Here is a 17,794-nt window from a genome sequence, read left to right as displayed (position 1 = left end):
TGCGAACCAATCAACAGCCTCCCTTTCATCAGCTGAACACGCTCTCTGCGCGTGGGCATGGGTGGGAGCGCGATCACGTGAACAACCGAACGGCGTGCGATTGGTTAAACGAGCACGTGACTTTCACCGCATCGTCAGCTTAGCGCTGAACGGGGTATACCTCCCGTACTTTCCTCTCTCTCTCTCTGATTCTTCTCTAACGCTGTAGGAAAGCACAGGCTGCACAGCAAAACACAACAATCGGGTCCCGTGGCCCGGCGCCAGAGGGTCCAGTTAAGACGGGCCGCGAGACTGAACAGACGGGAAGAGCAAAAGCGAAAGAGAGACATTGAGGAGAGAAGGAGAGGAAGGAAAAAAGGGATAAGGAAGTTATAAGGAGGCACAAGAAGCGGGCCATTGCAGAGGCGAAATTCCAATCACGCGAAACACCTGCAATTGCCGCGGAACGCTCATTTTCGCGGATGTTTGGCGAGCACGCGAAATCGGTTTTGCTGTGCCAGTTGGCACCTTAAGACCGGACTTATTTATTATAACCGTGGCTCTATGTTCCTCTACTTTTCTTTTTTTTCTCACACGAGGTTTTCTTTATGAAACGAAAGATGTAGAATAATGGAAAACAAAGCGCTTTACAAAATTACGAGCTTTCCCGTCGCTAACAACCAAAGAAGAGCAAAGTACGACTGCCATTCTCAATCTGACGTTCTCAATGCGCAATGCTGCCCTCTCATTCACTAAGGAGATGACTGAGACCAGCACCTCCATGAAACTTTCGATGAGGTCGATGTGCTCGAGAAAGGCGGACATTTCGACCCCTGCCACGCCGTTCCCATTATACGGCAGGCTATCCGAATGTCAATCAATCAATCGGAGTCAATCAGGATACTGCCAACCGGTGGAAAAAAGAAAGAATGATGGTATTAATACAAAACTGGACATTAAAAGCGAAGGTGGAAAGGGGGGGTATTTAACATTAACCCTGCTTTCTTCTTTAATACTGCTACCTTCCTTTCTTTTTAGTGTGTGTGCGTTGTTGAGGAAGAAATTTAGTTTTTCCAGTTTCAAAACATTTGGACTGGTCGCCGATCACGTGGTTGGTTAGCCTCATAAGAACATCCGGTGGCGAAACTCAATGCCCCGAACAATTTTCGGTTCTCACAAAACTGCGCAAACGAGTCTGATCAGAGCACCAAACAGCTTCCCGGCCAACGATCAACGCAGCTTTTCTTTTCTAAGGCCCCTACACTGATTGCGCCTCCCCCCTCCCCCTTTTTTTTTCTTTCCCACACTCCTAGAAGCAACCAGTTTACGGCCCAAACAGTCTGGTAACAACCAGCAGCGAGAATAAAGAAAGAAACGAGAGAAAACCCTTGATTGCTCCCCAAACTCCCTAAAACTTCCTCACTTAGGGAAGCAGCGCTCTCCCCGTTCCTTACCACAAACTCACTCTCTTCTTTTCCATCGTTCTCACACTCTCATTTTCTCCCCAGACCGGAAGTGCGTCCGGACAAACACGCAGCACCTGCAACCTCTCCTCTCCGTCCGCCCGAAAACGGGAAATAAAATTTTCGCTTCCCCACTCGTTCCCCGAGTGAGGTAGCGCAGACAACCCGCCCGGACCCCGACTTGCTGTTCTCCTCTGAGTGCCGTGGTCTCCAAAAACGTGCCGGGACTCCCCACATCCCCAACACCACCGCGCCTCTTGTATACAAGCAAAAGGCCTCAAGCAGGGTTTGGTCACTCGCCGCGCTCTTCAATGGAAAACGGAAAGAGAAACAAACAGAAAGAAAAGAAATAGGGAAGAGAGGTAGGAGATCGACCCTTCCCCAAACTTTGTTTTTCCCCAGGTTCCATCGCCTCTTTCGTTATTTACGCTCAGAAACTTCCCAAGTAAAATTATAGAATGACACCGAGGGCAAATAAGATCTAAGCCGTCGACCACGCGCGCGCGTATACAAACACACAAACACGCGGAAAAAAGAGGAAAAAAAATACATCTAGACACAAATAGACTGCGAAAGAAATCAAATAAAATTCCCAAAATAGATTTTGTTTTTTAGGGTGGAACAAAAGAGGGCGTGAGAGGTTATGAAGAACGGGTCCTTCGTCGCTTCCGCGAGTACACAGCTGGACAACAAAAACAAAAATATGGCGAATAAAAAAAAAAGTTGCTCAGAACAAAGCACGATCAAGAGAGCGCAATAGCAAAACAAAAGAGAAGTCCCTATAACAAAGTAATAAAAAAGACTCCCCCACCTTAAACGCGTTTGCTCACAGAAGTGGGGAGAATACGTCGCTAAGGAAAAATAGGGAAGGAAAGCTATATTGAAAACAAAAAAACGTCACCCATGGAAGGGAAATTCGTAAGAGCGCAAACACACACAAACACACACCAAAAAAAAAAAGAAGAAAAAAAAGTCTAAAATAAAAAAAGAATAAAGCTCAGATGAGAGGAAGTAGTCCACACGGAGAGCCATTTCCTCTGACCAGGCCGGCCTTAGCCCGACCCTGCGTTTGCCTCCCCCAAGTTCCCAGCAGCAGAGCAATAGACGCACACGGGTCCGCAGAGACTCGCGGTGGTCTTTCCCGCAGGGCATCTGCGGAGGGGCGGGCAGGCTTTCCCGCACGACAAACAACTCCGCCTCCTCCTCCAGAATCCTCTCTGTTTCTTCCGTTCTTTTGCTGGTTTGCCGCCGCTCGTACCACTCTCTTTGCCCGTGTCATCTTGCTAAGCATCCCTGCCGTTTTCGTCCATGCTCGTTGTCGATGAATGCTCGATTCGATGGATCCGTACAATTGCGACGTTCGCGAGGGCGTCTTTTAAGCCCGTAGACCCGAGATCTTCGCGTGTCATCGCTGTCTCTTACGCAGCACATGGTTCAGTGACCCTGAGGACGACCTCAACAATGAGTTTGAGTAGCCTGCAACGGTAATTAACGTACACGATATACGTCACATCAAAGAATGCTCGAAAATGACGATAACGACGCATTTCTGCGCAGAGCATGCCGTCGTGTTAAGGGGTGTCCAAACAGGACACTACAAACCGCACGACTCCGACAAATCGTGAAAATTGAAGCGGACGTGCCAGCTTCAATTTTCACGATTTGTCGGAGTCGTGCGTTTTGTAGTGTCCCGTATGGACACCCCTTTACGGGAGCCTCAGCGTGGTGACTCGACGCGGCCGGTTTCGACACAAAGGGTCGTTGTGCTGCAGTACGTTCGTGTAATCACTAGTCCGTGATGCAAGTTATCAGGGACTAGATACAGTGCGTCAAATTTTGGCTTTTCGCGCTTTGTGAGCCCCTGTACAACTGATATGATGTCTTGACATTTGACCCGAACGAATCACTAAAACTACCATTCTACATAAACCTCCGAATAAATAACGATTCGGCACAACACAGGATGACACGACAATATCCTGCTTCATACGCTCCTTTTTATTTTAATTTTTGTTAACTTAGAAGACCGCCTTCCTTTCCGTGGTATCTAAAGTGATGGTATTACCACGGTCATTGCCCTAATAGCGCAAAAACCGCTATGAAGAGATTAGGGAGCTTTCGTAGATCGTGTTCGCCGTCCCGCAATGCTCTCTTTGAATCGCTACGATTCCGGAACTCTACAGTCAAGACCATCGGCAGGCAGGCGCAGTAGCGACTTCTTCGTTGCAGAGAGCTTAGCGGAGGGGGAAACGCGGTCTACGAAAACTCCCTAATGAATGACTACAAAGAAACTAGGGCGGCGAGGTGAACGCAGAGAGAGACAGAAAGTGGTGGCACTCACAGACGTTGCCATGCGCTCTGGAGAAGGTGAAGGCGGCGTTCCTGGTGTCGGCCAGAAGCCAGGTCGAGTTGTCCAGGGCTTCGAGCAGAGCGCCGGCCACACGACGACGTTCCCGCGGGGGCAGTTCCATCCACGAGTCCCTCTGGTAGTCCTCCAGGAGGTTGCTGCTCACCTCCACCGTCGACTGAAACGAGGAAACCACGAGAGCCGCCTCTGAGCCGCCGAGGATCGGACATGTGAACGGGGAGTCGGGCCAGGGGGCATTCCCTCCAGCTGTCACGTCAGGCACCTTTCATTTGCCATAAACGCGAATGGCACGACCAAAACGGTATCGACGTCACAAGTACAGTTGAGGATACTAATCAAGTTTGGCTAGTGACGCGCTGTCGGCGTGTCGACCCAAACACTTTCTCGTCGCGCCTCAGAAATGCTCGCAGAAGGCTGTTCTTGGCCCCGTTGTTCAAACAGTAAGACGGAATATCATCTGCGAAGACGTCACTTTTATGCCACATCATAATACGCTTCTTTATGATCCTCAAAAACACACTGTCTCGTCTATTGCTCCACGACCTACCACTACGAACGTTCGTAAAAGCTGATGCTTCCAGAAACAAGCCCCTCGGATAGCGGCGGTTGTAGCTGTGTGTCATCACCAGCCATCATCAAAAACACTGTGCCCCTTCCAACCGTCATCATCGTAATCACAACACTTTTCCCTGCTCTTTAATTAACGCTAGTGCTCCTCGGTAGTTTCGCGTAGACACGCACACGCACAAAAAGAAAAAAAAGCTCGCCAACTCTGACGTCTCGGAGACACGCGCACATAATGCTGAACTCCCCACACACCCAACTCTTCGCCCCGCGTACACACACACACGCTCCTCGAAGAACGCGAGAGCTGCAAATGAACCTGGATAGCTCCCCGGAAAGCGGTCGTCGGGACGAGACATTCCGGAGAACGTATCCCCAAGGCACGGCCGGTGTTCTACCTTTCACCATAAAAAGACGGAACGCAACAGACGCTACGGGCCAATGCCCCACGCAACGAAAGTATCGCGTGACGCGATCGCTTAGCCCCCAACCGATGGTCACGTGACTTGTACAAGCTATTTCATTGGTCGTTACGGCCCGTAGAGTGTTTCGCGGTCCATCGTACGGCGAAACGGAGCGTATGGTAACGCGGGGAGACTCCTCGGAGTCTGCGGCATTCCGGCGGTTTCATGCTGGGGGGGGGGAGGGGGGGGGGGGGGGGGGGAATAGCTTCCGGCGAAACAATTCCAGTCAACTGCTCCGACGCACGACGACGACTACCCCTTTTCCTCCGAAACTCGTCTCGGAGTGTCGCTCGAATCGGTGCGATCGGAGGTCCCACCCAAAGCGGTTCTGGTCATATTCGTTGTGAGCCCTTTTCCACAACCGTCGTCTGTGCTGTCCGCAACCTTTATGTACTTACAAAGAGTGAAGCGAGAAGTACGTGGTCGATCGAATCCTCGCGCTCCTAGCGTTTGGGTAACCGTCGCCAATGGGTGGGCCGTCGCCTGGGGTCAATATCCCCCAAGAAGTAAGGCCTATTTCTCAACCTAATAGACGTCATCAAAGCGAGTCTTGCAGCGTTTCAGAACGATCACGATGCTAGGACGCAACAAAACCGAGTATTCTTTTTTTTTTTTTGTATTTATTTATTTTTTCTCTTTTAGGGGTGCTTGGCTGGGGAACTCCCGGCTTGTTGCGGCTACCCACACTCTACTGGCCAAGCCGATTTTTTCCGAGCCTCGGTGGCCGTGCGCAGAGGTGGCGCTGTTGTATCACTGTACGGCGCATGCGCAAAAACCTTAGCCTTCATCAATTTTTTTTTTCGGGCCAATTTGTTTTTGTTTTTGAGCTTACGCAGCGTCATAGGCCTTGATGCGAGACACCGGCTGCATTTCTGAGACGCTTCACAGCCCAAAACCACGCGCCATTTTAAATTTTAGACGCATCAGAACCAAGAGTAGCAAAAAACAAAATGTTCTGCTTAGTGTAGACATTAATTTAAAAAAAAAGAATACAAACCCGGACAAGAGGGAGGCGAAATATTAGGACGCGTATTCTCCGGTTTATATTATTAATTATTCTTCTACGTGTTCCTGTTCTTTTTTTTTTCTTTTAATAACACCGTACGCATGCATAAATAAATATTCTTAAGCAAACTCTGATCCCTTCAATTACCCTTATATTACGGGAATTGAGCGTTTATTCCCCAGATATACGTACCGGGTAAATGACTCTAAAAGTATGAACGTCGAAGACCGTGGCAGAGTCTCCCGTCTCCTAAACCAAAAAATCCCAAAAATTAAAAAAAAAAGAGAAAAAAAAAATCTATGGGCGGCGAAACGGCAAGACAGACCGACCGGTGGCTTGGCTGACTGGCAAACGAAGCCGGTGCCGAGTTCATTGTAGACCTGGCCGAGGCACGTGCCACTAATGACGCGGCCAAACTAATCACCTCCCATCCAGAAAAAAACAAACAAAAGAAACGGAAAGTGACATACACACACACACACAAATGCATTTCTCCCCAGACAGCTCAAAGACCGAAGAGGCGGCTCCAAAGGCCAGCTGCCGGAGAACGCTTTGAAAAGGTGCCTGGCGAAAAGGGGGTGGACGCTCGGGGAAAGAAGAATCGCCGCGTCAGCCGAGGAGATACAGGCTTACAGCTCAGTCCGGTTATAAGGTGAAGCCAGCTTCGAGTGACGTCCGTTAAGAGAGGATCCGAAACTATACTTCGCTTCACTTTAAAGGGGCCATGAAATGAATTTTGGGCTGGGATCAATGAATTTTGGGCTCCGAGAAACATTTTAGATTGGGATCTTACAAATCGCAAATAGTTTTAATGGGCAAAAAAAAAAAAAATACACGGTGAAAGATTAGGATTCACGACCACGTGATTTCCCATTCCGCTTTCGATTGGCCCTATCGCGTGTAACGCAACGGGGAAGATGCCTCCTTTCTAATTAAGATAGAGCACTAATTGGTGTCTTTTGAAAGAGACCGTTTTCACGTCGTGCGCTTGTTACGCAGAAGAAACTGGGACCTCTCTTATGTACTATTTCTTTTGCTTTTGTATTTTTGAGCTATCTCTGGGAGGTGACGTGGCTTGATCTTTTTTTATTTCTATAGATATATATATATTTATGTACATATTTATATTAGCTCGTGTGACTCCTAGTTGTTTTGGGGGCTGAAAGAGCGTCGGGTTGAGCGACGACCCGTAGACAGACAACTAACCCCGACGACTCACAACCGAAGAAAGATGACGAGTGGCATCCCCGCGCGGTTTATAATTGGCGTCAGCAGCGGCAGAGGGCGCCACTAGACCCCCCCCCCCCCCCCCCCCCCCCTTTCCCGTTTTCGCGAGCACTTGGTTTGATCGGACCGACAGTGGGCGACCGCAAGCAAATAACTAAACGCAAACATGTCGAGCACGTACTTTCCTTTTCGGCTTCTTTTCGCCTCCTACTGCCTCGCTTCTTCATCCTCCGATTCAGCTCTCGGAAGAAAAATAAAGTTAAGTGCAAGACGCTGAGCGGGAGAAGAAAACGCTTTTAGATTTCGCTTCCCCCTCGCGTTGAGCATAAACAGTCATCCCCGACGGTATTTCTATTTTCGCCTAATTTTTTTATTGAGGTACGTATTTTGCTCTCCGTTTTCCGGCAGTCAACTACGTACCGCTACAGCCAAGAAGACCCCGTGGAAAGGGTAAGAAAAAAGGAGAGGGAGACGGCAGACGTCTTCAGACTGATGGTATCTTGGTCTTTATTCTGTTCCAGCTTTCTGTGTTACTGAGTGTTCCTTTCATTTCTTTGGCGACTTTTGTTTTCGGTGTTTCGCGTTTGAGACAGCGCGGTGCGGTGGCTCTCCTTGCGGCGCAGAGAGAAAAAAGACTCCCAGAAGCTTTTCCTTCAGGACCAAGGTGTACGAAGATGGATGACTGTCGGGATTTGGGGAAGACATCCGATATGGCAGCGGCTGGAGGCTCAGGTAGCGGTGACGTCACAATTGGTCTATATTGTCCCCGCCCTCGGAGGGGGGTTCCGAGTCCTGCCGCTGCTCGTAAATTTATGCTTTATCTCTATTTCTAGTTTCGTTTTCGTTTTTCTCAAGTGGCCGGTTGCGACAAAGTGCGTACGTTGAATTCATTCATTCATCCATTCGTCTTCATTATTTCGCTTTGATTTATCATCTTTATATTTCTTTCGCGCTATGCCAAAACGACTCGCGATGAAAAGGGTCCCGAGTTCGGTTTATCTTAAAACGAATGCCAAGAACCGAAACGTGTAACGGAACCATATCCAAGTCTCTACGTAACAGGGTCGCGTCAGAGCGAGCGTCTACTTCCTCCCTTTCGAATTCCCCCAATGTCAAGAGTACATCGGCCCACATGGCCGCCAGCATGTTTTTATTAAACTTAGAGCCCGGTTTTACGGGCATTCAAAAGGCCTTCGATTTGTGAAACAGCGGGAGCCAAAGCATAACTAACGTGGATTCGTGCCGAATAATCTAATCGAATAAAGCTCATCTCGTTATTCATCTACTTACAACTAAGCCTATTACCTCGAGTAAAACACCCTTTCATCGGTGCCTTCTACCACAGTCATCTATCTCCGTCCCTTTTCTGTCGAAATTCGGATACAAAAACCTGATGTTTATTTAAAGTGGCCAACACTGTGCGTTGACTTACACTGTACGCTAGCACGTCTCGCCCAATGCGAATTCAAATAAGTTTAGATGTTGACTGATCTAGAATGTAGAATGAATGTAGAGGGGGATACATCATCAAGAAGAAAAAAAAATATTCCTGAAGCAGTGAATTGTCAAAACATGACTCACAATGCTTGCTAACTATACTGCGTAAGCAAGTGAAAACTCGAAGCAACTATAATAGCTATGCCTTCAAAAAGTCTATGATGTAATTAGAACGTAGTCTTTTTCGATGTTTATTTATTTAAAAATCGGTGGATGTTTTCCAGTAATTTTTTTTCGGCGATCTATTCCGAAAGGACATTAAAAGCGATAATTATCGGGGAAAAGAATCTCATGAAATACATAAAGCCCGAGGCAAACAAAAAAACAGAGGGTTTTGACAAAAAGAGTCCCATAGCTGCAGCAAGAATTTCCAAAAATCGGTGTTTTTCGGTTTCAACTGATTTTATATTCTTCACACTAGCAGATGTTTATCGGCGTTTGTTTGTTTTTAACCTAGAGTGTATCTTTGATACCGACGGGTGTGTATCTCCGTTCTCCGGTTAAACCAGAAAGACTACAGCCTAGATATAATCCAGTGGATCCAACACACAAATCGGAAGGGACAGGGTTTACCAATCTCCGTCCATTTCTTTCTTTTTCTGTTAGGTGTTTTACGATGGTTGGAAAAGGGCAGGGAACGACCGTCAAAGAAAGAAAGAAACCGAGAGCGGGAGAGCCGTAAATCCGAGCTTGGATCATTTACCGCGTCTCTGCGTCGATCGTCCCTTTCATCGACGCGAATTTAGCCTACAGACTCGACCAATTCTTTCTCGGGAAGAAACGGGGTGAGGGTGCAAGCACTCTCAGCGTTCATGATCTGCATATCAAACGAGCGGACGAGTGCTGCGGACCCTCCATCGTTCGGCGCCATTGTCTCGGTGAAGCACGCACAGCGCGAGCGGGTCCCGCATCGCCGAATGTACGTATATATTATATACACGCCAGACGTTTACGCCGCAGTCCGTCTAGGCCGCTTAACTAGACGTTTATTGGCTCATAAAGAACGCAGGAAGCTAAAGCAGAAAAGGAGGAATAGGCGAATATAGGTCTGTTAACAATATCGACAGCGTAAAAATTCACAAAGGTTTCTTGGTTTTCCGATGTGCAAAAGAGATATCGTGGCTAGATGAACACACGCATGCAGCCAAACCTCTTGAATAGGGCGGCAGCTTGCGCCACCTGTCCAGCACACAGGCGGTGACTTGCGCCATCTGGCGATAACAGTAGAAGTAGGGCTCCGGAAAGGCTAAGGTATACGCTTGCCTTTACGCCGACGTTGTTGGACCGCTTCTGAATGTTGAAACTGATTGCCAAAAACCACAGCAAAGGCTACAAACTCGAAATCTTCGAATGCTCGGGCCTCTAGCTAGCCTCCAGCTGTGGTACTTCTTCCAACGTGAAACGGAGTATGAAGCTCGAGTTGGTTTGCGGAGTGTCAACTTCAGCTGGAGGAGCGTTCTTGCAGCCTACGGGCAATAAGATAGAGCGTGTAGCATTTCCTGCGGCACAGCTACGCGTAATCTAACATGAATGTGGTTAGGATCCATGACCCTGACCTACTATTAGTATGCATTTAAAGGAAGCGGATAACACTGAAGTCTGCTTATAAGTGTGCAATGAAAATGCGGCTTAATGAGGAGTGGAACTATCATGGCCAACCTTACGACCGTCACTTTTTCCGAGTACCAAAGACCTCTTAATTCCATTTTTTTTTTCTCCTCGCTTTTTTAGCATTCATATGCGCACTTAAGCAGTAACGACCAAACAAAAAAAATGCGTGCCTATATTATAAAAAAGAGGAGTTATGAAGTCCGTTCAGCGGCTGACGAGAAATTCCCAAAACTCTAACTTTTCTGGTCCCCAGTTTACAAAATGAACAGATACACACACACAAAAAGAAAAGAAAAAGACATCAAAGCCACCGCACCGTTAGCCCACCCAACACACTTTAACTTTCTTCTTTTTCATTACTTTTAAGATGACCGCATCAAATTTTTCTCATTTTTCTTCTAAAGTCCTTTCCGTCATTTGGCAGGCGTCTTGCGACGCCGACGAGCGCCGCAGGAGGAAGATGGAAGATGGACGGCCGACCAATTAAGCGGCAATATCTGGCCGCCTTTCGACGCTTCCGCCCATTTTCCCCCAGAAGTTGCCCCCCAAGACACATACCGCAAGCCGCGCCGCTCCATCATCTCTAAATTTATCGATTCTACCATTCGGGCAGCGGTCTTATAAAGCGTGAGCTGAAGACGCTCCATTCCCCAGTTTTTCCCCTCCTTCTCAGGTTCCCTCTGTCTCTCTCTCTCTCTATCTCTCCCTAGGTCGCCCATTCATGGTTCGTTTAAGCCTTTCTTCCATTTTATCCTCCTTCCCCATTGACATCGGTGTCTCTCCGTCTCTCCCTAAATTGCCCATTCCCGCTGTGTTCAGCCCTCTCCGTCATTTCCCCACCTTCCCCATTTCCTCCTGTGTTTATATGTATTTCCCTATATATCCCTACGTTGCCCATTTCTGCAGCGTTCAACACTCTCCCCATTTTCTCCCTTCCTCATTTCCCTCATGTGCCTCTCCGTCTCTTTCCCTCCCTACGTTGCGCATTCCTGATGCACTAAACGCTCTTGCCTAATGGGTCCCCAATTCCCCGAAAATTGTCCCAATAAAGACGGCGTCTACCAACGATCGCTCAATTTGCAGGGTTCAGCCTCCTAACCCTAAATCTTACGTGCGCAGTTTCTCTCCAGACTTTTCTAGTAAATAACTAGTAGCGATAACCCTCTCCCCCGTTTGTCCCTAATTGCCCCGCATCCATCCCCATACAGATGGTGCCTATACGACAAATCACTCAATTTTTTCGGTTTAGCTTCCTATAGTCCTTTGCAGACTGAAAAGAGCAGGACAGGAACCTCCCACAATGCTCTCTGCCCACCCATAATCAGGAGTTCCCTCCTCATCACACGCCCCGCCTCCAGCGTTCGCTTCGCTAAAGTGGAAAGAGTTTAGGGCTTTGTGGGAAGAGCACGTCCTGCTTTTATTAATATGCAAATCGGTCTGTGTACGTTTATACAGCCTGAACTTAGTCTGTCTCAGTGGGCGTCAGGTGTCTCAGCTGTAGATTAGCAATTTAGCCAGTGCGGTACAACCCTTAAAGGGATACTGAACCGAAATTTGGATATTGCGAAATAAGACTGCAGAAGCGCTGAACGGGACGCTACGAACTCCCGAGACCTCACTCATACGTCGATATCTCAAACGGATGGCCGTACTTTTGGAAAAGAAAGGCGCGATTTAGCGAGAACTCTGACGCCACGATCCTCCTGGAACAGTTGAGAATGAGGGGGAAGCGGCCTCGCTTCTCTCCTCCTCGCTTCGGTTCGCCTGCTCGAGGGGACGAAGCGAGGAGGAGACGGAATGAGAATCGTGACGTCACATGTCTCGTCGGCCTCGTCGGCCATGTTCCATGGCGCACTTCTTTACCGAAAATACGGCCATCCGTTAGAGATATCGCTGTACAAGCGGTGTTTTTGGGTTCTGCGGCGTCCCGCCTATCGCCTCAGCCCCGTTTCGTGAGCTCAAAATTTCGGTTCAGGTTCTCTGTAACGTGCAACGTTAGCCTCCAATCTTTCGCATACGGCTTCGTCTCATCCGCCTTTTCTCATAAATATGTAGGACCGATATCTTTTTTTTCTCGCCTGTTCGCTCTAACCCTTTTTCCTCGCCCGTTCCGGCAACATGCGACGAGTCTCCTGAAATCTTCCCAATTCCTAAGCTTCATTGAAAGACAATTTACCAGGAAAGGGGTACAACTCTTTGTCCAGGTGGCTTGTTTGGTGGCTCCACATCTACGAAAACTGCATTCTTTATTTAACAAAAGGATAAGCCAACAGAAGAAATGTTTTAACCTGATCCTCCCGTTTCCCATCGTATTTCGATCTTTCGATCTGTTAATTAGTTCGTCATATTAAAAACTTTGGTCGCAGCCAGTATCCCTGTCTGGTTCAACGATTTACGTGTAGACATTATTTTAACCCTGGAGAGTGGGGACAAGGAGGACAGCAGGACACAGATCTCTAAAATTGGAGGTCTGTGTCGTGCTGTCCTCGTTGCTCCCCCTCTCCAGGGTTAAAATAATGGCTATATTTAACCAGCTTGCCTGCACAATTGCTTTAACTTCATTTACGTGTTTTTCCGATATATTAATAAATTCTGTATGGTAAGCAAAAAAAAAGTGGAAAGGATTTTTTTTTGCAATTTTAGACTATTTAGAACAGACTGTTACTCTATGAAAAACCAGAGGGGCATTAAAAACAACGGTAGCGATTGCTTAAAGCTTGATCATCGAAACATTGGTTCATCCACTATATTAGTTGTTCGTCTGATTTTATCGCTGTCTAAAACTTCTGTCTACTCCACAGTTTATAAGTTTATAACCTACCCTCTTACCAGTTTTAGAATACCGAACTGCATTTTCTACAAAACGAAGTTGTTGTTGTTGTTTTTGTGCAACGTTGTGAACGTGGAAGTTGGAACGCGTGCGTTTGCAACGTCTTTTAGAGTGTCGTCGTAACCGACGTTCGTCGAAATCTCTAGAAATATCGGTGGCATACAGAAAGCAAACCGCTTACATCTCAAAATGCTAAAGCGTAGGGTATTTACGGCGTCCGCGTGAAATCCGGTAGGAAGCTGAGAAAACTGCGGACGCCTGCGAATTCCTCGAGAGAACGACGCCTGTCAACTTGACAAAAAAAAAAAACGAAACAAAACAAAAACAGACCGTACCAAGGAATCTTCAAGAGCACCGGCTTCGCGTCACTTTTCTGGCACACGCTACCCCTTCATTCTTTTTTATTATTATTCGTAGCCTTTTACGTAAACACCATTCTAGTGGACCATTATCGCGTTCTTTCACTCGAATACCTGCTTATTTTTAAAATTGGGGCGGGGAGGGAGGACTTAACGCCGACAACGGGGGTGGCGCGTGCGACAAGGCGCCGCGACAGGAGCAGACGCTCTAAAATAAAAACTTCCGCTCGAAGCACCGGGGGTTTTAACACAACAGGTTTTTCTTGTTTTCTGTTTTTGCGGCACGTGCCGTAAGCCTGCGCGAAAATAAGAAGCCCAGCGCGCCGCTCCGCTCTTCCACAACCTGCAGCTGTCCTGATTCCATTTATAGCGCACAAACTAACTTAGGTTCGACGCGTTATTTCAGCCGCACTTGCACGCTCGTGCATCATAGAAAAGTCTCGGTGTTCGCCGCATGACACTACGACAGATGGTCCAAGCATGTCTGCTTTCTACGTTTCTATTTTTCAAACATGTCTAGACTCTACAGACAGACCATGTATGATCAATGGCACCGTCATACAAGGCAGAAACAAGCGTCAGACTTGATCTGGAGTCTTGTGAAGGCTGTTTAAGTACGTATCAAAAAGAGGCGCTTATACGAAATAACGATAATAATTATAATAAACGCTCACGGAACTTTAAACCTGGTAACGCGTTTTCTAAACAACGAAAAGTTTACTGTTTTTTGGGTTGTTGTTGTTCTGCCAAAAAGGAAGGCAATACCAAAAGTAGAAAGACACTTAAGACTGCTAACGTGTTGGAATGCGAAAGCATTCGTATACGTAGCGTATTCCTTCCTACAAGCTGCGCGCAGCGCTGAGCCCGGCCGAGCGCCCTCTGCGGCCGGCCGCAACGGTCGCTCTGCAATAAAGCCCGGCCACCCTCTCGATCTTACCGGCGGCCGGGCCGCTGCGCCATGGAGAGGGCTTCTCTGTGGGGTGGCGTTCTTGGGAACTACGCCACGCGCCAGCCAATGGGAGTCTATCCATGAATTCGCTGCTACAGACTTACAGCTTTTGCTCCATGGAGCAGGGGACTTTAGGTGCCGTTTGGCGCGGCTTCAAAAGCTGATAACGCCGGTTCGCTCCTGGGTCAGTTAATGCTTTTGCATTAAAAATAGTTGGGTAAGTTGCGCTAACGGGAGATGACGGACTGCGTCGTGTGCTTCTTGGCGTACGCTGACGTTACTTAGCGCACGCGAGTGGCTTGACGCGTTCATAACCGTGGTGCAGTTTTTCGTTTTCTTTTTTTCTTTGTTGAGTCAGGCGAGGTAGAAAAGTATTGAGTGGAAGCGAAAGACTCTTCGCAGACAATCGAAATGGCCTCCTGATATGGTCCGAATTTTCGCGAAAACGTGTTTGTGTAACAACGTCACGCAGGCGTCGTCATCGTGACTACACCTTCGAGAAGAGGCGAGGATAATCTTAAATGGACCGCTCTGTGGAGCAGGACACTCGTATGACTCGCATGATCACGCCACGTATTCGTAGGCATTAGCCGTGCATACGTGGACGCGACCATGGCACGTCGAATTTCGACACGACGATTGTGATTGGGTGGGAGGGGAAGAAGCGGAGGGATCTCGGTGCGCGTGATCGGTTCCCTCTCCCATTCAATGCGCTGCTGTCGTTTCCACGCAAACGCAGCCACCGTCCGTTTTTGGTTGTTTCTCGTTTTCGAGGCTTCAGAGTCGCTCCCACTCGCTTGCTGTTGCTGTTCTCTAAATCATAAATTAGATTTACTTAGTAACAGAAAACTCAAGAAACGCCGGATGTGGTCTATGACGTTCACGCTTCGTGGTCCTTTCTTCAGCGTTCGACCAACGCTGGCATCTCATTGGACGTGGATCGATAATGTGAATCTCCGGGCTAGCCACGCCTTGTGCTACTTAAGCTTTCCAATTACTATACTTTCTCGCTGTCCTTGTTACAAAGTGAAAGCACCCGCGTGGGTTGACAGCTCAAGAAATGTTTCTTAAGCTGTCAATACGCTCACCATCTAAGTTCTTCCAGTCGTTTTCAGGCCATCCGATTCCTCTAAAAACCACGCCTTCCCACCGTCATCGCCGCCCATACCGCCGCAGCGTACAAATTCCAACGCCCCTTTACTGCACCCCCTATATATAAATATATATATATATATATATATATATATATATATATATATATATATATATATATATATATATATATATATATATATATATATATATATATATATATATATATATATATATATATATATATATATATATATATATATATTATATTCCGGGGATCCTCCATCGGGGCTTCTCATTAAGCCGGAATGTCCGTCCTGACAACACCTGGGTTGGAACGCCGCGAGCCCGTCCCGGGATCTGTCTCCCTTCATTATATTGAGGGCATTCCTCGAACTCCCTTCCCATCGTTCTTATATTATTTACCGTTCTTCCTCCTCCGTTTTGTATTTCTTTTTTTTTTTTTCTTTTTTTTTTGTGTTATTTTTAACGTTTTTCAGATCCCGGACGCGAACGCCTACATCCCCGCTGCGTTTTTCCCCCTCCTCTCAATAACAAAAGGTCGTGGTTGTTGTTTTTTTCAGCGTCGAAACAATAAGCAGGGCGTACAGACTTCCCAGTTTTAACCGAGAAATGCCGGCAGACGTCCGTCGGTGAGAAAAAATCAAACCCGGTTAAAACACTAAAAAAAGACCTCCGATAAACGTCTGCCGCTCTGAAAAATAAAGGATTAGATCAAACCGAAAAACACCGATTTCTCGAAATTTCTACTCCAGCAAGAACTGTATCTTTGTCGAAACCCTCGACTCTCTCTGACCTAATTTTTTTTTTCGTGCATTTTTTTTTTCACTGATAATCACCGTTTTTAGCGTCTGTCCGAAACAGACCACCGAAATACACCGATATTGGACGAAAAAAGATATATGAACACCGCTAAACGCCCGCCGAATTCTCATAAATAAACACCGGAAAATCTACAGCGCATCGTTATAACTTATAAGGGCATTCGCTCGGCTGTTCTTCGCCCATGAAGTCTCCCCAAAAAGAACGGCACAATGGTTATGGGCGCGAGCTCTTCTCTTTCGTTCATCTCTTTAATTTGTTGTTCCTTATTTTTGTTTTCCTCGTCCCGAATTATGTCAGTCCGTTCTCCTCGCGCCCGTTTATGGCCTGCGCTGTCGTTGTAAGGAACGACGCGCTGCCAGATCGCCGGACGTTCTAACGACCGAGGCAAAAGTTCGTCTACTATACGGTACGACCCTTTCAACGAGCCTCTTCCTCGGCATTGCGGAATCGTTTGAAAGTCCGTGTGCGATCGCGTGACGAGCTTTATAAGGGTGTGCTGTGCGTAGACGAGTTTAGTCCGTTTCAATCAAAAGTTTCTAGCCGCTGCCATCTTCGGCGTTTGCGCATAAAGCGCGCGTAACTTGCTCGCGTTCTAATGCCACGGCAAGGCGGGCGCGTGCTCGGCTGTGGGTTTGCAGATGACGCTATTCTTCCCACCCAAGGCTCCCGAAGAACGCGCTTTATCGCGTGACGACGCGCCCGCTCAATACCCCCCATAAGACGAGCCCTGCGCACGACGTCAACGTTAGCAGATCCCCGATTCCCGTGTGCCAAACGCGCTAAAGCTCGGCAGGAGTATGCCGCAAAGAAGAAGACGCCTGCGTCTGGAGTCGTCCCGCGAAGCCTGGCAGATCGCCACGAAAAGCGGCCGCCGAAATGGAAAAGGTGGAGCGGCAGACAACGGATGAGAGGAGAGCCACGTGACTGGCGCCCCTCAGCGGCGTGACGCCGAAACACACTTCTCCCGAGTGAACAAGTGTGTTGTGGGTCCTTTTCGCTGCAAAAAGCTGTGCGCTGACGTCCAGGTTCTCCGAGAAATGGCTCTTTGATGCTCTGTGCTACCAGATCCTCGCGCTCCAAATCTGCGACCGGGCCGTCGTCGAACTGCCAGGCTTTGTGAGTATAGAGGAGGAGGCTATGGCGTCGCACTCCTTGTGAGACGCTGCAACACGCGCTGACGGCGACGATGACGCGAGCAAGACAGCGCTGCATGAATCCACTAGGGATATGACGTTTGGGGCCAAAGGCTGAGGCCTTATGCTTTAGGCGGTATTGATCCGCTACACTTGCTGGTGAAAACTGGCGGCCGTAAAAGGAACCTTCGTAGCGGTGAGAGGTCTCCTTCCCCTAGAACCACAAACAACAAACACTGCTCGTAGATGCGGCCCCCTTAATGTGCCTTGTTATACTTCGTTTGACCTTAAGTCCAGACGCAGCCGGCTAATGGGACCAACCAGCAGCGACAAAAGCGCAAACGTTTTTGTTTTTGTTTTTTTTATTGTGCTCTTTTTGTTTATGATTGGTTCTGCGATGACAGAA

The 17,794-nt window shown here is 47.9% G+C and overlaps 1 protein-coding gene across 1 annotated transcript in view; it reads right to left on the bottom strand.

Moving 5' to 3' along the window:
- Positions 1-17,794, bottom strand: part of LOC8040777 (adhesion G protein-coupled receptor L1) — a 75,804-nt gene that overhangs the window by 31,916 nt on the left and 26,094 nt on the right. Inside the window, exon 7 of the mRNA XM_040205825.2 lies at positions 3,784-3,967. Coding sequence (XP_040061759.2) covers positions 3,784-3,967 — 184 coding nt within the window. The remainder of the gene's footprint in view (positions 1-3,783; positions 3,968-17,794) is intronic.

Source organism: Ixodes scapularis, unplaced genomic scaffold, assembly GCF_016920785.2.
Source record: "Ixodes scapularis isolate PalLabHiFi unplaced genomic scaffold, ASM1692078v2 PGA_scaffold12__126_contigs__length_90152505, whole genome shotgun sequence".
Taxonomy (NCBI): Eukaryota; Metazoa; Arthropoda; class Arachnida; order Ixodida; family Ixodidae; genus Ixodes; species Ixodes scapularis.
Note: the sequence above shows the minus strand (reverse complement) of the source record. Positions and strands in the feature narration are given on the sequence as shown.